The sequence below is a fragment of the Eschrichtius robustus genome, chromosome 12 (genome assembly GCF_028021215.1).
Source record: "Eschrichtius robustus isolate mEscRob2 chromosome 12, mEscRob2.pri, whole genome shotgun sequence".
Lineage (NCBI taxonomy): Eukaryota > Metazoa > Chordata > Mammalia > Artiodactyla > Eschrichtiidae > Eschrichtius > Eschrichtius robustus.
The window spans coordinates 2289475-2314537 of NC_090835.1; the positions used below are offsets into that span (position 1 = coordinate 2289475).

The following is a 25063-nucleotide window of genomic DNA, read 5'->3' on the forward strand; positions in this document are numbered from 1 at the left end:
TGAGGGGCTGCGAGTGAGAAGCCTCTGTCCCCTCATGAGCTCGCACTCCCTCTGCCCCCCACCTGCCACCCAACCGGGACCCCTCCCCTCTCTCCCATCAACCTAAGAGGCCAAGCGGGCAGGCCATGCATGCCCGTCGCTCTGTACACATGTGCCAGCCCCACAGTGGGTCTGGGCCAAGGCCCCGGGGAGGAAGGGCAACCTGCAAGGAGGCGATTTCCCCCAGGACACAGGGCTGTAAACTGAGGGGTGGAATGAACAGCCTGGCCTCGCTGGGGACGGGCTCGCTGTTCGGTTCAGAGCACGTGCTCTTTCTGTGGTGAGCTGACCTCCCCCTCCCCGAGGGCCCCTCCTGCAGACCTCCCAAGGTTCAGCTCTCTCCTGGACCCCAGGACCTCCGTGGCCGCCACGGAACCCACGCGCACTGGCGGCACCAGGTCCTGACACCCAGCGTGGGCCCCGGAGCCCGGCGAGGAGGGCTGTGAGCCGGGCAGAGGCCGAGGCCGGACAGGAACGTCCCGCGTCGGCTCCTTCCCTCGCAACCCTCCGCGCGTCGGGACGAGCCAGCCCGGGCTGGGGCTGAGGCAGAGGCCACGTCCGCAGGGAACGGCCCCGGCCTTGGCGCGGCTGTGGAGCACGCGGGGCCCCCCGCGGCCCTGGGCGGCCCCAGCCAAGGGCCGCGTCGTCCGAGGCCGCGCTGGCACCGCGGCCTCCCCCAACCCCCAGCGCCTCTCCCCGCGTGGCCCGCGTGGCCGGCCGCCTACCTGCTTGTCCTGCAGGTCGGAGGAGAGCTCATAGCTCTCGGAGAGGGACCGTGAGCGCTTGATAGCCTCCTCCTCAGCCTGCTTGCGCAGGATGGAGGTCGAGTGCTGCAGCTTGGGCCTCCGCGTGCGCTGCTGCCCGGGCGGCCCCGCATACAGCCCATAGGCGCCCCCTGGCGTGAGCTCGGAGTGGTCGGGGCCCAGGCCGGAGCCGGGCGCCGAGGGGCCCTGGCGGTAGGCGGAGGGGCTGTCCAGCGACGTGCCAGTCTCGCTGCTGGGGGCCTCGCCCTCGACGCTGCAGAGAGAGGACGGGCCTCCGGTGAGCGGGAACCCAGAGCCCAGGGCCCCGCAGGCGTCCCCCCGCCCTCCTACGGGTGGTCCCCAGGGGCGGCCGGGGCCCACGTGACCCTCTGCCCCGTGCCTTCCCGAGGCTCCCCTCCCCTTGCGGTGATTCCGCTTTCTCTGTACAGCTCGCCCCTCCTCACAGCCAGCACCCCTCCCTGAAGGACCCTGTTCACTGTGCGTCTCCCACGGGAAGGTCGGCCCCGTGGGTCCACTGATGAGCCCAGGACCTCGAGCGGGCCCGGCCCAGAGCAGGTGCCTAGTGACATTCACTGACAGACAGCAGGTCCCGTCCCCTCCACTCCCTCACTCCCACTGCCTGATTTAAGTAAACCACTCATTTTTTTTTTTAAACAGTAATTAACAAAATAGCTTTTCACTGCATACCTACGGGGGAGTCAGGCATTGTGCTGGTGTTTGTTATGGGCTGAACTGGTCCCTCCCCATCAACGTGTGCATACTTCAAGCCCTAACAGCCAGCACCTCAGAATGTGTCTGCGTTTGGAGACTGTCTTTAAGGAGGTAACTGAGTTAAAATGAGGTCATGAGGGTCCTAATCAAACTGACTGGTGTCCTCAAAGGCGAGATTAGGACGGACACACACACACACACACACACACACACACACACACACGCACACACGGCCGACCCTGTGAGGATGCAGGGAGAAGAGGAGGGGCCTCAGGAGGAGCCACGTTGCCCACACCTTATCTCGGCCCGCAGCCCCCCATCGTGAGGCATCAACACCTGCTGTCCAAGCCACCCCATCCGTGCTGCTGGTTACAGCCAGCTTGGAGACAAACACAGAGCTGTGTGTACATTTTCTCTACATCTTAAAGCCAGTCTCCCTCCAGAGGACGGATTATTACCCCTTTTCCAGGTGAGGAGACTGAGGCCCACACAGCACAGGCCTTGTCCGAGGTTGCACAGGTAGAACGTAGGTGAGTCGGGATTAAAGCCCAACACCGGGGGCTCCCCTCCACCCCACCGCCCTCGTCCCAGGCCTGTGCAGATCCCTCAACCTTCCAAGTGCCCGGTGGGGGGACAGAGGGGTGGCTTACTCATCCCAAACTCATGACCTTAGAAGACTCGGGACACAGAGAGAAGGGGGAAACGTGCAACCGAGTTTCTGGCAGCTTCTGGCGGCCTCTCCTGAGGCGCCCTGCCACTCCCCGGTCCATTGATCCCTGGGGCCAGGGAGGGGTCCCTCTGGAAGTGGCCCAGCGGAGGGAAGGGCCCACAGACCCGTGAGCTGCAGTCTGTCCTCCAGAGTCCCGCCTTCAGAGCAGTGGGAACGCCCTGCATTCAGCAGCCTCTGTGACCGGCCCACCTGCCCAGCTCCGCTCCCACTGTCCCCACGGGTCCCAGGGCCGGCAGAGCCACCTGCCCAGCGTGTAACATGCCTCCTGGGGAGGGGGCATGGGCACGGAGGCCCTGGAGCCAGCACACCCCAGCCCACCTGGCTGTAAAGCCCAGCACGTGCTGCCCGGCGGGCCGTCTAAGAACAGTGCAGACCCTCCGCTCTGGCCCACGGGGACACACAGCGTGTCTCCTGCAGCAGAGGACACCCCAGCCGGCGCCCAGGGGCTGGGGTGTGACGAGGGTCCTCCGCGGGGAAGAGTCCTGGGTGCCTGGCGTCAATGCGGCTTTGAGTCAAGGGCTCAGGCTCATCGCAAGGCCTGGCCCCTGTCCGTGACCCAGGTGGGCCGCTCTCGGTGCCTCAGGCCCACCACCGCTCGAGACCCTCCTGCCGTTCGTGGGCACCGGGCAGCAGCTTCCTCGGGGCCTCGGGGGCCTGCGTGGGCTGGTGGACGGGGGCAGGGACGGGCAGCATGGCAAACTCTCCCGTTCTCCTGATAAAGCCCACAGCCCGGGACGGACAGCTGGAGGGGAGAGTGAAGGAGCCCACGGGCCCCGGAGGCGATGCATGCCCCGGAGGTGCCCGCGGCCGACCCGAGCCCCCCCCTGCACCGCGCCTCCCCAGGACCATCTCCACCTGCACCCCCACTGGAAGCACTTCTGTCAGAGCCTCTTCTGTCTTTCCCAGCAAGAGGGTGACAGCAAACAGAACCGTGTCCTGAAGAGAAGCAGCCGGGGCTCAGCTCGCCAGGATTTTAAACAGTCTCTGAGCCCTGAGTCTGCAGAGGCCATGGAGACGGGGCAGGGTCCGTGCAGGTCCAAGCAGGAAGTCCCTCCGTGCCTCACGGGCCACTCCTGCCGGGGGCCTGGACTCTCCTCCAGCGCCCGACGCCCCCCAACAAAGGGGGTGTCTACCCTCACAGGGAAGGGGCTCGGCCCCTTACCCCTACCCCGCCGGCGCTCACCTGATCTCGGAGCGATGTGAACAGGTGTCAACAGGTGAAAGGCCGTTCCCCTATCCCCCCGCAGTGGGCCGGGCCGGGCCGGGACGGTCTGGGGCAGAGGGAGCTGAGGAAGGACAGGCAGGGGACTGCCCCGGACCCACGGCCACGCTCTGCCCTGCGGAGGGGCCAGGCCTGGCCGCCCGGCTGAGCTCATGAACAGGACATCTGTGCGGAGCCCCTCCGTGTGGAGGCTGGGCCCCAGCATGCGGGGTATACTCGGGATCGGATGGGGGATGGAGGTGCTTGGGGGAAGGCAGGGATTTTCTGGGGCTGTGCCAGCCTAGGGTTCCTGCTCTGCCCATGACCTGGCTCCCGACCGTCTCGAGCCAGCAGGTTCCAGAAGGTGCCTGGCGGAGAGGGCCGGGCCTCCTTTAAGGCCAAGAGAAGGGGTTGACAGTCACCTGCAGCCTCCTCTCCCCTGTGAGCCCGACCTTCGAAACACCCCTACCTGCCCACTGGTCAGCAGGTGTTCCAGGCCAGCGCCACCGCGGCTCCCTGGATTATCACTCATGCCCCCGCCTCTCTTCTCCCCACAGCAGTCAGAGCAATCCTGACCAAACGGGAGCCATGTCGAGTGCCTCCCTGCTCCCCGTCACACTGGGAAGACACCGTCCTTCTTGCAATGCCCTTCAGGCCTGACCTCGGCTGACTGCACTTTGGCCCCTCTTCCCCTCGCTCATTCTATTCCAGCCTCACCGGCTTCCTTCCTCTCTTCTCCAAGGGGCCAGGCAGGCCTCAGGGCCTTTGCCCTGGCTGTTCCGTCTGCCTGGAACGCTGTTCCCTGGATCTCAGCACGCACCACACCTTCACCTCCCTTGGGTCTTTACTCAGTGCCACTTTCCAATGAGGCCCCCACTGCTCGCCCGAGTTAAAACCACGCCGCCCTCTCCCCAGCAACCCTAGTCCCACACTCAGTGGCCTGCCCACCAGCACGCTGTATAGTGTGATGTATTCTTCCTGTCTTTCCTTTGCCGTCTGCCCCCCACATCAGTATCTGAGCCCTGTGAGGACATGGGTCATTTTTCTTCGTTGCTGGCTGATGCTCCCCAAATGCCGACACACACGTGCCAGACTAACAGGGCCCAGTGACACCTGCCGAGTGAGTGCAGGCACTTCCCAGGCCAGCCACCTGCCGGTCCCGGAATGCGGCTTCTTACATCACCCCCCGCCGGCACATCCCACCTGCCCCAAACCTAACCGGTGACGGTCGCCCATCACCACGCAGTGACGGAGCCAGAGTCCTGAGCTCAGTCACCAAGTTAGTCCCTCCCCTACGGCCAAACTCCCACCCTCACCCCATTCCATCTGTCCCCAAGTCCTGCCGAACCTACGTGAATGGGGTCCCTTGAGTTGTGCAATGTGGCAGCCCTTGCACACCCCCAAATCAAAACCTCAGACCTTCCCGATAAGATGGCCAGGCCATCCTATGGCAACCAGCGTGACTCACTGTCCTCCAAGAGATGAGGGGGCAAAAGCGAGCAGAGCACGTAGCGTAAGAACCTGTCTTGAGCCAGAGGACATCACTCCTTCATGGCCCCAAACAGAAGCGACACAGTATTAGACACCGAGAGAGTCTCCTGAACCAGAGCCAAAGCCCTGGCGAACGCAAGGACAACGTCTGGCGTGAAAACGCCCGGTGCCGACGAGCACGGGCAGCAGCAGATGCGCTCAGGACACGCCGCTCTAAACCTTTCAGGGCAGCAGCTAGACCTGGTCATTGACCTTCAGTCCTGCAGATGCCTGACCTGAACCCATGGAGACGTTTCCCCACACCCTGGAGCTCAGGGCTCGAAGCCCGTCTGTCCTGGTTAGCACTCGCCTCTGCCCCCAGCTCCTTCCTGGGGGAGAAGGGACTGTCCCCTGAGCAGAACAGGCACCCCACAGCAGGATGCCCGCTGCAGGCTGCCCCAGGGACACAGAGCTCTGGCCCAGCCCCCAGCCCGCCCTGCACGCCTCTTCCTCACCACCGCGCTCGACGGACGGGAGGGAGCTCCACCTCTCGCCACCCAGGTCCTTTCTCTCTTGGGGAAGCTTCTCCCAAAGCCTGTGTCCATCAGCCAGGACCGGACACCCCCGAGTCGGTCCTCAGCTGCCCGATGGAATTTGTGATCACGCACAGACTCCCGGGCCATGTGCAAATCTAGGAATGGGCGGGCACCGTCCCAAGTCCCCGCCATTCCCTGACAGTTTAGAGTTTCTGGGACGTTCCATGACAGTTAAGCCTGGTGCCAGCACTCTCAGAAGACGCTCCTGATCCAGCAATCCCTCTTCTGGAGACTCACGCGAAGGAAATCAGACCGATACGCAAAGAGGTGAGTACAAGGAATTCCACCGCAGTGTTGTTTCTAATTATAAAAACTTGGAAATAATCTAAATGCCTGTCAACAAGGGATTGATTTAAATTAATTATATATCAATATACTGGAAACAATGTCAAGATGGGGGAAGGTTTAGCTTGATGGCTGTTCTTACGAAAAAGACTGGGGGACCTTTTTGGCTGACATGAGTTTAATACAAACCGAGAAGCCAGTCACTAACAAGGACGAGTAAAAAATCAGAGGCAGACCCAGCCCTACCGTCCATCACAGGTATCGGATCATAGCGGAAGACCGTCTGAGCCCCAGACGGGTTCTTAAGCCTGGGCGCTTTTGCTCCCACCTGCTCCCGCCAGCCCAGGGCAGACATCGCTAATCCATCACAGACTCCCTTCTGCACATCTGCCAGCACGGCGCACCACACGACCACGATGGACGCCAGCTGGGGGCGAGAGGGGCCCCGTCTGCCAACCCCAATTACAGCACGAGGCGACCTCCCACCAAGGGCTGAGACCGCGTAGCCAGGAGAACAGCGGCCAGAGGGGATATGAGGCCTGCGGTCAAGCCTCTGACGGGCTGACAGGCAGAGGACAGAGCAGATCCTGCTGCAGACAGAACTATGACCGGCATCGCCCTGCTCGAGAAAAAATGCTCTCATGTGGTCAGGGCTGCTCTGGAGGTGATGAGCTCCCTGTCACTGGAGGTGTGCAAGCTGCGGCAGGTCAGACACCTGTCAGAGGTGTGGCTGAAGGACTCCTGCACTGGCTAGAAGCCGCCATCCATCTGCACCCCACTGCCCTTCACTTGTATTTCTTGGCCTCTGAGGCCACACCCAGGTATCAGTTCAAGTCCCACTTCCTCTACAAGGCCACCCCTGCCTGCTGCGGCCCCCGCTCCCGCGCTCCCGGTCACCGTGGAGATCACCTGGGCGAGTGTGTATGGGGTCCAACCACCCCACTGGGAGTCCTGCTCTGTGAGGGCTGAGTCCCTGAAAGCCTCAGCCTCCGGCAAAGACCGGGACCCAAGACTGGCTCCTTCCCGAGGGGCCAAGCTCCGCACATGCACAACGGGGCCCCGAGGCTACAGAGCGGGAGGGGGCTGTGTGTGTGCGGGGGAGCTGCCGAGCGGCGGGTGCCAGAGAGCAGGGGGAGCTGCACACAGAGGCGCCCACACTGGCCCTAGAGGCCCAGCCCTACCCACACCGGCCTGGGGACTCCAAGCTCTGCGTCGCCGAGTTACCCCAGACTCCTCCTCCTCTTCTCCCGTTTTCCAAACATCCTTCTCGCACTAAAGGCTGGTCTGTGTTATGTTTACGTGGGGAAATGGCTGGATCACAGCGCCTGGAGCTTCCGACAGCCCTGGGATGACGGAAACCACACAAGAACAGAGGACACATCTGAAGCCTCCCCGCCTCCTCTCTGCCAAGCGAGGGGCTGGACGGGCTCCTGGCCGCCGCCTCTGAGCCAGACGTCTGGGCTGGAATTCTGGCTCCACTGCTCACCAGCTGTGTGACCACAGGCAGGAATCCTTCCGTGCCTCAGTTTCCTTTCCTGTAAGATGGGGGCGATTAGAGAGCCAACTTCACATGCCTGCTGTGAGGCTTTACAGAGTCGGTACGTGAAAAGTCCTTAAAAGTTGCTCGGCTCATAAAAGCGCTTTCTGATTGCTGTCTCCAGTTATTCTCCGACTGAGAAGGCCTTGCCTGCATGTCCCAGCAGTTAGAGGTGGGTCACCTACCCTGCCTGCTATAGGGCCCCTCCTTCTGCGGACACGCCCCTGCGGCACTGGGCCACGAAGGCGGGTGACGGGCTCCCAGGGGAAGGCAGGAGGGTCCTAGAAAGGGGCCCAGGCCCCACAGCCGAGACGCCACATCCTGACTCTAGCTGGGGAGAGTCAGGGCAGGGGACCCTCGGCCTCTTGGGCCACGGATGTCTAATTATGGCCTGTGAGGTCATGAATGACTTTTCTTAAGAAAGATGTCAGTCAGAGGAGGCTCGGGGCAGAAGCAGGGACCCGCTGCTCACCCCCATCACTGATGACGCTGCTGACAGAAACAATACTAATATCTGCGTAGTCAGTGGTGTTCTAAGCTGTACGTGCAGCTCACTTAGTCCTCTTGACCGCCCAACACACCCCACAGGCACAGAGAGGTTGGGCCCATCCTGAGGTCACACAGCTCACGAGTGAAATCAGAACCCCGGCAGCCTGGCCTCAGAGCAGACAGACGTACGCCCTGTGCTTCTATGACTTCTGAGTGAAACACACACACACACACACACACACACACACACACACGGGTTTGGGGTATACAGTAGCAACTCTCCTCTGTAAACCTTCTGGGTACAGGAGCTGTGTTGGGTGTTTAACCTACGTGGCCTGTAACCCAACCACCATCCCTGGGGACCGAGGCGGGGGGCGGGGGCGGGTGCTAGGCCACTGTCCCTTCTGTAGATGAGGAACGTGGGGCTGGTGGAGCTGAGTCACTGGGCCAAGGTCACCCATGCAGGCGACCTGACCCCAGGTGGGTGCACCTGCCAGCTGGCGGCCCAGAGGAAGCGTGTGCAGTTGACGTGCTGGGGGCAGGGCTGGGGTTCAGGGCCTGGGGGTCTCGGGGTCGTGCGTGGTCATGAGATAAGCCAGCCCGGGCTGCGTGGTGCCAGCTGGGGTCACATCACACGGAAAAGCCACCCTCTTCCGAGGGGGCCGGCCCCACACAGAGGAAGAGCGATCTGCAGGCCTGTCCATGGTTAGACGCCCATGCCAGAGCCTCCCTCCAGACTCCCGGCGGTACGCACAGGCCCGAGCAAGACAGCCTCCCAAACACACACGCCCTCACGCCTCCAGGCCTCGTGGCCTCCACCACGCTCTGTTCAGGGTTTCTGATTTCCAGAAAGGGAGTCCAGGCCAGAGACAACTGACGCCCGGCCCTCGCAAGCTCCCCCTGGGCTCCTGTGACTCTGCTGCCCAGGCCAGGTTCACAGAGGTGTGTCGCCCAGAAGGGGGAGGGGACGGTCTTGCTCTGCACCAGGTCCTGGGGGAGGAACGCAGGCAGACCAGGGCAGGGTCTGGAGGGGAGGGGAGGGGAGGGGGGCAAGGAACTGGTGGCCGTGTCCTCCATCCTGGGGCAACAAGGGCAGGCAGGTCTGCGGGGCCACAGGCAGCGTGAAGGCAGCCCGGAGGCTTTGGGAGGTGAGGCGTTTAGCAGTTCAGCTACTGGGGAAGGGCTGCCTCGGCGTAGTGCAGGCGTTCCATCAGGGTCTGGAAAACCAGTCTACAGGGACTGCTGTGGCTTGGGGTGGGTCGTCACCCACATACACTCACCCAGCGTGCCACGTGGGAGCCCTGGCACAAGCTAAGTCCATGCATTTAATCCCCGCCGTGACCCCCGTGGGGAAGGCACGGCCCTGCCCCCTCCGCCGACGGGAAATGGAGACTCGGGGCTCGGGGCTCGCCCACGTCCATGCATTTAATCCCCGCCGTGACCCCGTGGGGAAGGCACGGCCCTGCCCCCTCCGCCGACAGGGAAATGCAGACTCAGGGCTCGGGGCTCGCCCACGTCCATGCATTTAATCCCCGCCGTGACCCCCGTGGGGAAGGCACGGCCCTGCCCCCTCCGCCGATGGGGAAATGCAGACTCAGGGCTCGGGGCTCGCCCACGTCCATGCACTTAATCCCCGCCGTGACCCCGTGGGGAAGGCACGGCCCTGCCCCCTCCGCCGACGGGGAAATGCAGACTCAGGGCTCGGGGCTCGCCCACGGACGCAGAGCTTGGGGCAGAGTCAGGATGCAAGCGCAGGCCATCCTCCCGGTCTTTCCCACTCTGACACGTGCCTGGCCCCGAGGAGCAGCACACGAGGACACAGGGTGGATGTGAAGGGAGAAGTGAGTGTGCAAAGGGACAGAGAGCTGGTGTGCCCGCAAGAAGGGGGCAGAGGGCGTCCCCGGGGGACCGCGGAGGCCGCACCTATGCCGGTCACCCACCCTCCTCCCTGGTCTGGGTGGAGGCAGCATCTCCAGGGAGGACTAAGGCCTCGCAGCCTGGACCACAGCTGGTAAGTGGTCCTCAGTGAAGACGGATGCCTAGCTGGCAACCGAAGGGACTTACGGATCCCGGCGGACACCCTTAAGCCTTTCCCTCCCAGGGAGGAGAAGCTGGGGAGCCCCTAGACTGAGGCCGGGCAATGCTAGGCACCTCCCCCGGTGGGCGGGTTGGGTCAGTGTGACCTAGAAGGACCTCAGGAGGGGCGGCGAGCAGGAGCGGGTGCGTCTCAGCCTGCAGGGCCGGGTGGAAACCTGGGGAGGGTGGAGGGAGGGGCAGAGCGGGCGAGCCCACGGGGAGCACTCAGGGCCTCCAGACACCGCCGAGGCCTCAGACGGAGGGGCTGCGGGAGGCTGGAGCCACATCCACCTAAACACCCACCTGAACATCCGAGGTCACTTCTGGCTGCTTAACGAGCAGCACCATATCCAAAATGGGCGAGGTGACGAGCTTTCTGGACAATCTGGAGGCGGCCCGAGGGCTTGGCAGGCTCAGGAGAGTCAGGAGACTTCCTGCTTTTACCCAGTTCCTAAACTTGCTTTAATGAGGCTCTACGGTGATCACAAAGCAACCGAATAAACGCGTGTCCAGCCCCAGGCGCACCCTCTTTGCTGCCCAGCAGACCCCTGGAACACAGGCTCCACTGAGCTCCTGCGTGGCCCCCACCCACCCCTGGAGCCGCCCCATCTCGGCTGATAGCAACTCCATCCTTCCAGCTGCTCAGGCCAATAATCTGACGGCCGCTCTTGGCAATTCTCTTTTTCTCACACCCAACTCCCTGTCTGTCAGCAAATCGGGCCGCTCCACCTTCAAAACAGAGCCAGCACCTGACTGCTTGGCCTACCCCCCCACTAGCCCGGTCTGCGCAGGCCTCACCCCTTCCCTGCATTATGGCCACAGCCTCTCCAGCAGGCTCATCCGGCCCCTCTCACCCCTCCATTCAGCAGCTGGGATCTGTTAAAACACAACTCGGACCAGGTCCCTCCTCTGCTGTCCCTCACGGGGCTTAGAGCCAAGTCCTCACAGTGACCCGGAAGGCTCTGCAGGACCGGCTGTCCCCCCTGCTACCCCTCCTCCATGCCCCCTTGGCCATCCCACCCCCACCCTGCTGGCTGTTCCTCCACATTCCTGACACACTCCAACCGCAGGGCCTTTGCACGTGCTTTCCCTCTGCTGGGGTCTTTTCCCAGACGTCCACCTGGCTCACGCCCTCACCTCCTTCAGGTCTCTTGCTCAAAGGCTGCCCGAGTCTCAGCAAGGACCCCGGCCCTCCCCCACTCTTCCCCTGCTGCATCTCTCTACAGTGCTATGCCACCGCCTCGCCACCATCTGTGGGAATGTCTGTCCCGTCAGATCTAGGCCCCAGAACAGCACCTGGCACATAGCAGGTGCACACACTCTGAACTACCCCTACCAAGCCAGGGAAGCCTTTTTAAAGAAACCCAGACTCCTGAGGGCTGCTCTGTCTGCCACGCGGACCGCAAGGTCTGTGGGAGCGGGACCTGGGCCCGGGTGGGCACCAACTTACAACAAACTATCTCAGCCGGGCTGGCTGGACCCAACCCTCAGGTAAGGTTTCACATCTTGGTTGGGGATGGCGGGATATGGAGCCACAGAGACCCAAAACACACCCAAAGTGACAATTTCAATGCAGAAAATCCACGCAAACATGACTCAGAATTCTCTAGAAATAGGTTTTTAAAGGAAAGCTGGAAGCTTTTCTACCTCCCCGCCCCTACCTTTTGGGCTCAAAAGGGACAAAGACCCTCTGGCCGGACACTGACACCCCTCCCTCGCGAGGTGGTGCCCAGGTGACAGACACGAGTTAACTGCAGAGGGCCTGGGGCATGTGGCCCCCAAACCGGGCTGGTCCTTAGACTCCCCTGGGAGACTCGGCAGCCGATTCCCACCCAAGTCTGGAGATCCCGAGAATTCAAAGGGTCAGCCAGCAGTGCGGCCCCTGAAACGGGACTTCAAAAAGAGCCCCGGCTGGTTGTGACCTGTGGCCTGTCTGGAATCCTGACTACCAAGCCAAGCCCCCCGTCAGACACAGAGAAAACTGGGGCCCAGGAGGAGAGACCCGGCCACCCCCCTCCCCTCCCGCCACCCCACAGCCCTGGCTCTGGAAGCCCACCCACGGGCAAGGTGCACACCTGAGGCGGACGGCCTGAGTCCAGCCCACGTGGCTCTGTTTGGTCTACACAGAGCAGTGGCCACCATCTCCTTTTTCTTTCTCAAGTGAGAACTAGGTACCGGGAGTGTTCACTCACCCGGATTTCTGGCTTTTCTTAGATAAAATCAGAAGAGAACGCATTCCTGCGTGGCCTCCATCGCTGAGCTCAGGGCCAGCCATCTGCAGTGCCCTGGGCCCCCACCGGCCGCCCGCCTCGTGGTGGACGCCTGCCTGCCTGCCTGCCCCCCAGGTGCCGGGGCTCGTCCTGCTTCACCGGTGCCGAGGGCACAGAGCCGCAGCCACGGGCCCAAGTCCCCCAAAGGGGTGACTTCCCCTGGCCTGACCTCACGTTCCCAACAGTAAAACGGTCCAGCCAGGGCCCTGCAGCAGCGGCCTGACGGCTCAGTCCCCTCCGGGGCCCCCCAAGGGACATGGCGTCCGCAGGCCGGAGCCTAAGGATTCGGCCTGACCAGCTCCCTTACTGAGGCTTTAAACACAGCTACACAGCTAATAAGATAACTTACTACAGAATTTTGTTTTTTAAAAAAAGAATGGTGATTTTAAAACCTCACCGGTTTTAATCTCTCTCGAGATTTTCTCTGGACCTGAAAAGTCTTATTCACCAAACCATGGACGGGGCAGCCGGGCTGCATGGGGACCGCAATGTAGACCCCAAAGCAGCCGCCCATGGGAAGGCCTGTCCTCCCCCAGGAGCCCCCCTGCAACCCCCTCCCCCAGGCTGGTCACTTCATCCCGTGAACTGAAGCCAACTATATGACACACCCAGGTCAGGGCCAGGGACGCGGGGGGACACGGACAATGACGACGCTGGCGTCAGGACAGTCATGGGGGTGCATCAGGCGCCACAGGCCGGCGAGCAGAGCCCGAGCCCCAGCGCCCGAGGCGGGAAGCTTCCTGGGAGGCACGCACCCTCTGCCAGGACCCCAGGAGGAGCAGCGGGTGGCGGGTGAGGGCCCTTCCCGGCTCAGGACGCTGCGTGTGTGGAGGCTGAACAGCGAAGGTCGGGGTCCACTGTGTGCACAAGGGATGGGAAAGCTCAGGCTGGCGGGACACACATGGGGCTGCAGGAGCCAGCGTGTTCAGGACCTTGCAAGGCTTCTCAGGGAGGGTGCAGTGGACCGCAGGGTCGGGGCAAGGCCAAGGAAGGGTCTCGGGTTTACCTGGGGTGGGACGGACGGCAGTGGCACCCTAGAAGGGGAACGCTAACTGTGGAGCACAGGCCCCTCAGCCCCCGAGTCACTGCCTCCGCCTCCCCCCATCCTTCCCCTGCAGCGACCCTCGGGGGCACAAGCAGCCCTGACAACGGGACGGGGGAAAGGGCTGGTCCCAGGGACAGTGACGGGCCAGAAGAGCGAGACAGCTATGCCCGTCCTCAGGTCCTGGAGGCCACGCTGTGGGGCCAGAGGTCACCGAGAAGCTGGGGAGGCTGAGGACCCGGCGTGGCGTGGCAGGGCTGCTGGCTGGTGAGGTGGGGCTGTGCGGGCCCGGGGAGAGGAGGGGAGGGAGCTGGGGCAGGAGGAGGACGGGTGGGTGAGAGGAGGGGACGGGTGGTGGCTGAAGGGGCTGGCGCTCCAGGGAAGGCCGGAGGTGTGCGAGCTGGCAGGGACCCGGGCACACCTGAACGGCGACAGGAGAGGGCCCTGGAGGAGCCACCAGAGGAGAGGGCCCCAGCGGGTAGGACCCGGCAGCCCGGTAGGACCTCTCCCCTGCCTTGCTTCTCCGAGGGGCGGGGAGGGGGGTGGTCAGTGGGCTGCCCCCGACCCCCAGCAAGCTGGGACTCGGGCAGGGCCAGTTTCGGGAGCCTGAGGTCTGAATTAGACCAAAGCAAGAGAAACGGGGTTCACTCCGACCCTGTGTCCGGTCGCAGGGAGGGCCCGCAGCCCTGACACTGGCCCTGGCTCTCCACCCCCGCGCCTCTTGGCCTCTGTGACCCGCAGACGCCTCGGATGGCCCCTGAGCCTGGAACAGCCCCTCCCCGGCCGCCCAGCCACCGTCCTCCCTGACGTGGGCAGACAGGTCGCTGGCCCGACTGCCCCATCACCTCCGGGGAGAGGGCCACGGCCGCAAAGCACCCCCTCCCCTGCCCCGAGGCCTGCCCTGCCAGGGGGACGAAGTCCAGCTCAGCTCCGCCTCCCGCCTCCCGGGCTGCAGACCGGCTCTCCTGGCACCAAGGCCTCCAGAAGTGGTTTTTACATACGTATAAAAATATAGGACTCGGAAGAATGAACTTCTCAGAGTGGGAGGCTATTTTTAGAGCCCTGCTAACTGCGCCAGCATTCAGCATCTCCCTGTTTGTCAGCTGCTGCTGGCGACATGGGCCTCGGGCAGGAGCGGGGTCTCCTCAGGACGCGAGCGCATGAGGAGAGGCGCGGTGTTGGGATGCCCGAGCTGTGGGGCGTGGGGGCCGCCGCCTGGCACTCCCCGCCCCAGGTCCTGAGTGCCCACACGGCCCTGCAGGGCACTCACCACTCCACGGTGTCCTGACGTGAGGCGGCAACGGTATGGGCGGGTGGCCAGCACCCCGGGGTCCAGCCACCCTCCCCAAGCCTCAGTTTCCCACCTGCAGAGCAGGAGCGGGGCCGCCACCTCGGGGGTATGGAGTCGGGGACCCGTTGCCGGGCAAGGAGCCCTACGGACAGCCAATGCCGAGCCTAACTGGACGGGAACCCCTCCAAGGGGCGGGGCAGCGCCCTTCCTCAGACAGGCCTGTTCTCACCAGCGCACGGCCAGAGGGAAGGAACAGAAGTCGGCTGCGAAGCCAGGCCCTCGCCCTGTCCTGTCAACATCTTTCCAAGTCGCCCTTCCAGCCCCGGGGAGGTGGCGGCTCCAGCATCCCTGGCGCAGGCCTGACTCCTAAACATAAAGAAAGTCTGTCTACCCGCCTGCCAGAGCCCGGGCTGGACCTCCCGGAGGCTCTGCGTGAGTCACTCCCATTAAAATAGCCCGGGCGGCCGGAGGGTCAGAGGTCAGCACCAACAGCCTGCAGTCAGGTCCAGCGAAGGCTGTCCCACGGGGCTCAGGGCACCGCAAACGCGGGGCATAAAGGTCACCCTGGCAACAGGGAAGGGAAAGGGGTTCTGCAGCTGCCAGCCCCACCTCCCCCCACCTCCACTGTCTCCACCGCATGGAGCAGGCTGGTTACCTGACCGCCTTTTCCCCTGCATCCTGTGTCTCTGCCTTGGAAAGCTGGGGCGGGGGCTGCATGCCGCTTGCCCCTCGCTCAGGCCCCCAGGGCTGACAACAGGGCTCGGGGAGCTCAGTGAGCACTTGCTGAACGAGTGAATGAGTGACGCTACACGAGCGATGCCACCAGTGGCTAAGGGGCCCCAGTGAATCTGGGAAATGGCATCCCTCGTTCGTTCGCTTATTCACTCAACAAACACAGAGGTGAGAAGGATGAGGCCCACTGGACGATCAGGACCCAGAGCTGGGCACCAGGCGGACCTCCCAGCCTCCCCTCCCGCAACTGTGCCCTCGCTTAGCTACTCCTGGACCAGGGGCCGCGTGCCCCCAACCTTCCCTGTAAGACCTTCGGGCGGCGCCCTCAGCCCCTCGGCCAGGCATTTCACTGGGGCCGCCGCAGTCAGGCCCAGCAACCCTGCAGCCGGGCTCGCTCCTCCCCCACTTACAAGCGGGGGCACCGATGCCTGGGGGGGGGGGGCAGACTCATCCGACTCCCCCGACACACCCACAGCCGCGACGGGGCCTGGGACTCTTGGACCTGCGCCCACGCCTGCTCCCTGGCCCTGCCGCCCGGCCTCGGCACCACCAAACGGCCGCAGACACGGGCGAGTTTCTCCGAGGAACAGACGTGTGTTCTGCACCCAGAACGCCGCTCCCCAGGCCTCGAGGCTCAAAGGAACAGGGGCCGCGTGCAGGCCACCTCGGGGGGGTTCGGCTCCCCTGGGCCACCTCTGCCCGCGCCCACCTCCGCAGCCCTGGGAGGCCTGCTGGCCGGCACCGATGGGGTCTCAGACGGGAGGCAGGCGCAGGGACCCCTCCGCAGGCGGCAAACGTGCGCTTTTACCTGGGCTGGAATCCAGCTGGCGGGGAAGCCACAGGCTCGGGTGGGGGCAGGGTCGTGGGGAAGGGGTGAGGGCCGACACACGCAACCCCCAATCCAGCCCAGCCAGGGCCTCTGCTCGGCGAGGGGCTGCTCACGTGGCATCACCAGCATTCCCGGGGGCCCCAACCTGCCTGAGGATCTCACCCCACATCCCAGGGAGCAGAGCACCAAGCCAGGGGACAGGCCTAAACCAAGGGAAATGGGGCCTCTAATGCCAGTCCTGCAGCCAAACCCAGGACGGGCAGCCTTTCCAGAGAAAGGCTGTGAAAAAGCCTTTTATTCTCCCCAGGGCCATCTGGGCAAGGACCAAAGGAAGGGTGAGGCCCAGCCATCTGGGACCCTGCGCCTCACCCCCAGGACGGCTGGCTGGGAGGCCTGGCACCCACTCTGCCGCTCCTCACATGGGCACCTGAGGGGCAGAGCTCTCCGGGAGACAACGGTCTCTGCGAGGAGAGCTCACGAGGTCTCAACACAGAGCTCCGGATGGGCAGCTAAGGACCAGGCCACGTGGGCCCATCTTCCAGCTTGGTAACAATCAGATGGAGCTGGGTGGCAGCCACACCCACCAGAGGGCAGGTGCTCTCCCGCCGCCACAGTCCTCACCACTCCCTATAGCCCGCCCACACCTGGCCTGCTCCTCTCCCTCACACCGCCTTCCTTTCAGAGCATGTGCATTTGCCTGCCACGCTTGCAAAGGACCAACGTTCAAGACCCAACTCAAAGAGCAGAAAAGTCAGATCTGCTGTTCCCAGGGAACCTGATTTAGAACGCCAAGTCCCGAGGGGCAGGGTTCCAGAATTCCCACAGCTCTGCACAGCGGTGGGAACGCCCAGGCCTTCCGCTCTGTCGCACCCTCTGAGCGTTTGATTTTTGCAAGACCCACCAAAGTGGGTCCACATGGATGACCCACAATTGTGGATTGTGATCCACAATCACGTAGTCGTCATGGCCACCAAACTTCAACTCACCACACGTCCTCCTTCCTCAATGTCATGCGGCTAGGATATAACCTAAAAAGCGTTCATCCAAACCTGGATGCCCAGGTGACGTCCTGGGGTTTGCCCACCCTCAGCAGCCCCCTTCATCCGTCTGTGCAAGGAACGGTGCCCTGCAGCTCGGGAAGCGCCCACAGGGAGTGTGGGGCGGCTCTGGGAGGAGGTCAGACCAGGTCGAGCTCCAGCTGCCCCACTGCCGGGCTGAGTGACCCCGGGCAGGTGACCTCACCTCTCCAGGCTTCCGCTGGCTCATCTTAGCAATGGGTATCACTCCTGCCCGCCACCCAGCAGGCAAGGGGGAATCAAGTGAGGACAGGCTTTGCCAACTGCAAGCCCCCGTGTGAGCGCGGGGGTTATTTCTGCTCTGCACACGGACGGACAAGGGCTTGGCCAAGAGCCTTTGCCGGGTTCGTCGAGGCCAGATAGAGATGTGGGAAACGCGGTCTCCAGTCCAGCACCCACCTAAGCACTCCCTGCTCGGCAACCAGGAACACCTCGGTGCACCTGCACAGGGCTTCATCCTTTCACTCCACCCACAGCTTACCTGAAAGTTCACAAAACTGCTCCCCTCACCGGGATCTCATCTGCACACAGCATCACCTCTTCCCTGTCTGTATTTTTTTATTGGCCACTTCCTACAGCCTGCCCTCTGCCAGACACTCACCCCCGGCTAAGCCAGGGCGGCTCTTGTTGGTTTTGACTGCTTGACTGCATGAGGATGACTGGGGCTTCCAATCCCTGGGCGCACTCGGAAAGATTTTTCCAGACACACACACACACACACACGCATACGCACACGCACACGCACACGCATGCACGCAGCCAAAAATCTTCCCAGCTGAGCCAAATTAAATACAGAGGCCTCTAGTTATTTCCATACGTGCATCATGGACTTAAATAAAGCAGTTCTCTGTGGCAGGCTCCAGCAGACTGGGCTGGGCCGGGCCCCAGGGACTCCACCCACCCCCCCTCCCGGCAGGGCGGGCAGGAGGCACCGGCTGGGGAGGTGGCTCCGGGGGAGCGAGCGGGCAGAGAGGGGACACCCGGCATGCAGGCCGCCCGTCTGCAGCCCACCCTGTCGGCCAGGGCCCGGCGCGGGGCCCTCTCAGAGCCCGGGACGCTCTCGGCCCAGCTGTCCAGTCCCATCCTAGACGGCGGGCCACCAAGCTGTTCTCGCCCCCCTCCGCTGCCAGAAAGCACTTTCCAAACTGCAAATCATCCAAGTCCTCGCCGACCTAAAATCTTTGTCCCGGTCCCGACTCCCTGGGGCAGCACCCATGCCCCCTCCCACGGGGCCCTGCCCACTCCTCCCCTCGTGCTCCAGCCTGTGGCGCTGTCCATGCCCTTCCCGGGACACGGGGTGCCCATGACGGAGGGGGCACAGCCCACAAGAGGCCCCGGGACGCCCTGCCCGACAGTGAGCTGACCCTGGGACGGGCGCACACGTTGTGTGTCTGTGTCCTCAGGGCCAGCACATCCTAGGATGAGTGAAGGAAGGAAGGAGCTGATGGTGACAAGAATCACTGCACAGCAGCAGGTGACAGCCACGCACCCAGCCTGCTGAGCACCTCACAGGGAACTAACTAACCATCCAACAACTTTTTCCTTAATAGATGTTTATCCTTTAGAGTAGTTTTAGGTTCTCAGCAAAACGAAGCGTCGAGTACAGGGTTCCCATACACCCGCCCCGACACGTGCACAGTCGTACCCCCATCAACACCCCCACCAGAGCGGCACCTCTGTCACAGTCGGGAACGCGCGGACACCGCACCGTCACCCAGAGGCCGCAGGTCACTGAGGGCTCACGCTCGGAGCTAAAGGTAGAGGCAGGTGCTCTATCACCTACCCATTTAGTCGACAGAGAAACTGAGACACAGAGGTAATGTAACTGAGCGAGTGCGGGAGGGGAGAAGGGGGGAGGCCGACCAAGGCACCGGGCCGCCGGCCGACGGGCCACGGTGCTTCACACCCGCACCTCTGCAGCCCCTTCCTCGGGAGGGGGAGCCCACCCCCCGTGTCTGCCCCCCGACCCCCTCCTGCCCTCAGGACCTGGACCTGCAGCACCGCCGACAGGCCCCCACCCGCACACGGCAGCCGGAGCTGGAACAGCGAGGGCCTGGGGAAGGACGCCGCCCCTCAACCTCCTGTACCAGCGGCACACGGCCCTCCCCGGTCTGGCACCCGGCAAGCAGGAGCTGTGCGACCTCGGGCAGCTGACTAGGCCTCTCTGTGCCTCAGTTTCCTAGCCATAAGATGGGGGTGTTGTCCGGCTCACAGGGCTGCTGTGAGGGCCGCAGGGTAACGCACACAAGTCCTCACCTGGGGCCTGGGAATCAGGACGTGCTCGGGGCTGCGTCGCACGGCGCCACGGGGACCGGGTGGCTGGAAGGCGGTGGGTGGGTGGCAGTGGGAAGAGACCTTAAGGAGCGGCCTTTGCTCGGAACCAGGCGTCAGACCACGTGACCCAAGACCAGCTCCCGCCTGAGGAGAGTGCGGGGTGCGCTGACCGGGCGGGCACCGGTTCAGAGCAGGAGTGGGGTGGGACTTGGGCACACTGTGGCTTTTTAACTGAATCTGGTTGCTGGCCCTCCGTGCGCCCAGCACTGTGTCAGACGCCGGGGCGGTGACAGTGATATTTTAACATGTTCCTGAGGACCAGAGCAACTCACATTTCCTGAGCACCCACCGTGTGCCAGGCTGAGACACAGTGCTGGGCGGGGGGTGTCAGGATGACTCCAGCCTTCTATCCAGAGCCGGAGCCAGGGTCGGGCGGGGAGATCTGGGGAGGGGGAGGCCGTAAGGAGCCAGGTTACAAGCTGCAGGACAGAGAGGAGGGACGAGGGCCTGGTAGAGGCCCGGGTGGGAGACGGGCTGGCCACAAGGGCTTGGAAGGAGCTGCAGTGGTGGGCGTGGATGTCTCTTAGGCCAGAGGAAAGAGCGCTTGGAGGCCACATGTCAGGCCACCCAGAGGCCAGGCGAGATGAGAGGCCACTGTGTGGGGGGGACGGGGCGCAGGGGCCACTGCCACCCCACCACCGGGCGAGGGCAGCCCCGGGGCAGCAGGCGGGGCCCCGTGGGGACGCTGAGCAGGGAGCCCAGTTCTGCCTGGGGGCCTGTGGGGTGAAGGGCAGCGCCTTGGGCATCCCACCCCACGACCTGACGGAGGGGCCTCGCAGGCCTGGCCTCCCCCGGGGGCCGGCGTCACTCGGGTCTCAAGGCCCGGAAACGGGGCCAGGCTCTGGGTTCCCAGGCTGGGCCACCACAGCCAAGGGCCATTGGAGGAACGCGGATGTGCCCCAGGGACCCACCCCGGCCACACGACCCCTCCACTGCCAGACATGAGGCTGACCGCACGACAGGTCCTTGATTTAAAATCAACAAAATGTCTGGGATCTGCCTCAGAATAATCCGGGAGCAAGGAAGTAAAAGTGCCCGTAGGAGCCATTATGCCATTCTCTCTACTTTGTGTATGTTTGGAGTTTTCCATAAGAAAGAGTTTAAAATAGTGCCAAGAATCTGCTGTCCACATCAAGGCCTATCATCTTCCTGGGCCATTCTGCCATTTTTACTGCATGGGGGAAAAAAACCGGAAGCCTGCACATTTAATTTACGGCTTTGAGAAAGTCAAGGCCGGAGGGAACAGAGAAGCCGAATCTGCAGGGCCGCACCTCGCCGTTCTGGCAGCGGAGGAAAGAGCCGTTTCCCAATCACTTCCTCTCCGGCCCCAGCACGGCACTGAGCTACCCTGGGACCTGTCCAGGGTCTACACGGGGAAATAAGACCGATTCATAAGAACCTGGGAGCAGCCGGCAGTTCCTGAACAACTGCCACCAGCCCCTCCGTGGGGGAGGGGACCTGGCGGGCCCTTCTCACGCCGGGTGGCCTCCCGGGCCAGCAAACATGCTTGTGAGATGCCAGGCCACTAGCCAGAGCTGCAAGGGAGCCGCGCCCACTGCGAAGTGGACTCTGTGCTCTCCACACGTGGCTGCTGTGAGAACCCAGTGCTGCTGTTTGGTCTGGGGTTGGGGGGGGGAGTCCCACACATTCCTGTCTGCCCCCCGCCCCTTCCTGCCTCTACCTCATCCTCCATCCTTGAAAGCCCAAGCCCTCGCCACAACAAGGCCAGGGAGGGGGAAAGATATACTTTAACCTGAAGACCAAATCTACATTGTACAAAACTTGAACATGTTATTTCCGTTCTCTCGCCTCAGTTTCCTTGTCCGTAAAATGGGAATAATACCAGCTACTTACTTGACAAGGCTCTTGGGAGGTTCAAATAGGATAAGTGTGTGTCAGATTCAAAGACCACCCAAATGTCAGATATTACCATTTTTATTCTGTGGCCCATTCCAGTCTGGATCAAACCTGTGCCAACTCCAGACCCACCAAACCCAGCCAAGCCCTTCCCCTTCCCTACAGGTGCCCAGCTGCAGGCTTCCCAGCCTCCGGGCAAAACACTCCACTGTCCACCCTCCGTGGGAGGTTTCAATCCTCAGCTGTAAGCAGAGGCTACGAGCACGCACACAAGCCCACGGGGCGCGCCACCCCTCACCAAGGCTGCGATCTGGGTCCTCCAGTGGCCGCCGCCGTGCACCACGAGCAGCCCTGGCCCTGCCCGCAGCCAAAACGAGGGGCCATCCGCTCCTGTCGAGGAACAACGCCGTGGAACCCCTCAACTCTGAAAGAGTGAGAAGCTACCGTCTACCAGGCGTTTACATTACACGCTTAAGCACTTTATGTGGATCAACTCACGTAACGAGCTCTTACTGTCACTCACCTTTTGCAAATGGGGAGACCAAGGCACAGAAAGGCTAAAGAACATTCCCAGGATCACAGAGAGTGTGAGGCCCAGGGCAGGGGTCACAGGCTACAGTATCTGCCCCCCAGCCGCTGGACCAAACATCCCCCCTCAGCAAATGACCACGGGGGTCCCGCGGTCTTCACAGAGGTGGAAACCGAGGCCCAGAGAGGGGACGTGACGTGATGCCTGACGCCAGGGCCCCCAGGGACGCCTCCTCTCTCTGGAATAATCAGGATAAACAGTAACACCGACAACGACCATAACTGATATCTACTGAGCTCCTTCTATATCACAGTAAGGCACCAACCATGTTTCACTCGGACGACTGCATCCAGTTGTCACACCACCGAGCCTCCCAGCCAGAGACAGAAAAGCAAACACCGTCTGCTTCCATCTTCCATCTTCAGGCATCGGGAAGAAAGTGCACACGCTGGCAGACAGACACGGACCCTGCCTGGACCACAGCCACTTCGGGAAACCCAGACAAGGAGGCTGCCTCCCAGCTGGGACGCTTTCAAATTTTCCAGTGTTTTTAACGGTCCTTCTCTCCTCCCATGGGACGGAATTCAACAGCCCACATGCATGTGTGTCCCCTCATGACGTCAAAGGCCATGCCCTTGGGCTTCCTCACCATGCCCAGGCCAGCTGTGTTCGCACGGGTCCCTCAGCAAGTCAGGGGCAGTTGGCTATTGTCCCTGAGACCCCGTGCCACACCGAGACTGGCCTGGGGGTAAGCGTGCTACCCTCAAAATGCAGCAAGTACTTGGCACCAAGGGCATCCTGCAGCATCCTGCTGGAGTGTCTGGGGAAGTAGCTCTGGGGTCTGTCAAGACATTAGGAGAATGGAGAGAGATGTCATCAACCTGCCTATAGCTGGCACGTTTGGGGACACTCTGGGAATCCTCACAGCAGGGGATACTAGACTCCTGTTCTGGGGTTTGGGAAAGACGCAAAAGGTTCTATTTGCGATGTGACATATTTTGCTGAAGGTTATTTAGTCCCAGAGGGAGCAGAGCCTGGCTGTGAGGAGCGCAGACCTCGGAGCCAGGCAGACGGAGTTCAAAGCTCAGCTCTCGGGATTACTGGCTGGTGACCCTGGGCAAGGCATGTGACCTTCCCCCAACTGAAAAATGGGCCCAGCAGAAGCTCTTTCTCATAAACTGCTTTGAGAACTAAGTACTTCATACAGAGTTCACCAAATGGCAACCGCTGCTATCATTATTATTATACCAACCTTTGAACAAAGAGGAAAAAACAATGTCGTCATAGTTTCCCCATCTATACAAAGAGGGAGGGGACTCTGGCTACACCTGGGCCTTAAGTTCACATTAAACTGCCTCCGTGTTAGGAAACTGCAAACCAAGGAAATGAAATGGAAAGAACGGTCCTTTCCATCAAGGAGCAGAGGAGCTACAGCCACGTACGAATAAGGCATTAAAAGCTGTTAAAGTCAGAGCAACTAGCACCAGGCCCAGCGCCCCGTGCAGACTCCAGAAACCAGCGGGAAGGAAAGCAGCGAGGAGTACGCAATGATGGGCCGAGGGCCGCTGCTCCTTGCTGGGCATGCGCCACGGGTCCTCCGTCACCAGGCAAAGCTGCACAGGCCCCACAATGTCCGTTGGGGTCCCACTTCACAGATGGGAAAATCAAGGCTCAGACAGGGGAGGCAATATATCCGAAGCCACGCAGCTGGGAAGAGTCAGGGTCCAGGCCCCGGGGCTCACGGCTCCACACGAGTAATCTGGTTCCCCTACATCGAGCCCAGGGCCTGGCAGAGCAGGTGCTTGGTGAGTGTTTGGTGAGTGAATAAAGGAACACAGGAAGCCTGACGTGGCTGGCCCTGGGGCTGCACACGTCTCCCCAGAGAACCAAGCGCCCTCCGGGCCGGAGAGCGTGTACGTCCACGGGCGCACTGCTCGCCGCCGCGACGGCCGAGCACAAACCACAGCCCGGGGCTCGGGGCACACGCCCAACCCAAGTGCAGCCACAGCAGCCGGAAGAGCAGCAGTTACCACGCCACGTCCTCCACCACGATTGCCACCACTTTCCCCCCAGGAGCCACTCACGCAGTAGGAACAGCCAGATTCTCTAAGGCCTGACCGATTACTTCTTCAAGAGCTGTAATGGCCTTTAAACTCGTTACGATTTGCTTTTCAAGAACAAATGATATAGCACACTCAAGAGCCTTTGCACACCCTCCCCCCGCCCCCCAGGCACACACAGTTCCAGGGCACCCGGGCTATCTCCACAGGACTCTCCCCTGGCTGGGTCCAAACCCATCAGCCCTGTGCCATCGCCTTGCCTCTGTGCTTACTGGGCGGATATTCCACACGTCATCATAATGCAGAGGAAATTCACAAAAGAGGAAGGAAGAAAATCCAATGGGTCCCTGGTAGTGGGAAGCACCTAGAGCTGACCCGGGCCAACTGTGCGCCTGACCGAGGCCGGGGCAGCCAGCCCAGCGAGGGCTTTTAGACGCCCGCTGGGAGGGCCTCGGGCCCCTCCGTGCACCAGCAGCGCCATTCCCTGTCACAGATGGGGAAACAGAGGTTCGCGGGGTGTGGAAACTCGCATAAACTCACAGAGCTGAGCTGGGGTTTGGAATAACGTCTGTCCGCCTCCCCAAGCCCTTCTTTCCTGACGCCCTGAGCCTCCCTGGACCCACGGATTCTCCCGGCAAACCACGATCGCACATTCCAGAGCCCCGCCGGATAACACCCGCACAACGTGCACACGTGTATACTGAGCTCCTGGAGCCTGGAGCCCTGTCCATACTCTTCCAGAAGGACCTATTTGTCCAGTCATCACACTGTTTGTGCAGCCAGCAGTCCTGTCCGTGTTTCTGAACCAAAGCTGTGTAAATATTAGCACAACCAGCTCAGAGTCCGACTTCCTTGGGCAAAAGCCCAAGGATGGCGGCAGGGCTGGCAGGGACCCTCCGCAGGCCTCCATCAGGACGTGTGGGTTCTACTCTGGGCTCGCCTTGTAATACTCTGGTCATGTCCCTGGATTCCCTGCCTCTATGTGCCCATGCAGAAAGGTAGGGTGAGAGAGGCTCAAAGAGCAGAGCACCCAGGACAGGTGCCAGGCATGCTGTTGGCTGGGGGGCGCGGCCGTGCCGGGACAGGTTGCCTTGGACCTGTTAACACGCTGGGGGCGTCGGGAGGCCTCTGGAGCCTGCTGGGTC

At 62.3% G+C, this 25063-nt stretch overlaps 1 protein-coding gene across 6 annotated transcripts in view; it reads right to left on the minus strand.

Moving 5' to 3' along the window:
* IQSEC1 (IQ motif and Sec7 domain ArfGEF 1) overlaps positions 1 to 25063 on the minus strand; it is a 113571-nt gene that overhangs the window by 41010 nt on the left and 47498 nt on the right. For 3 of the 6 annotated variants that reach the window (XM_068557293.1, XM_068557298.1, XM_068557295.1), the window contains exon 2: positions 765 to 1056. The exons of 1 other annotated variant lie outside the window; for it this stretch is intronic. In XM_068557293.1, the coding sequence (XP_068413394.1) occupies positions 765 to 1056 (292 nt within the window). Of the gene's footprint in view, positions 1 to 764; positions 1057 to 22183; positions 22329 to 25063 lie in introns of those variants that run through there. 2 more of the 6 variants (XM_068557292.1, XM_068557297.1) reach the window with 2 other exon arrangements.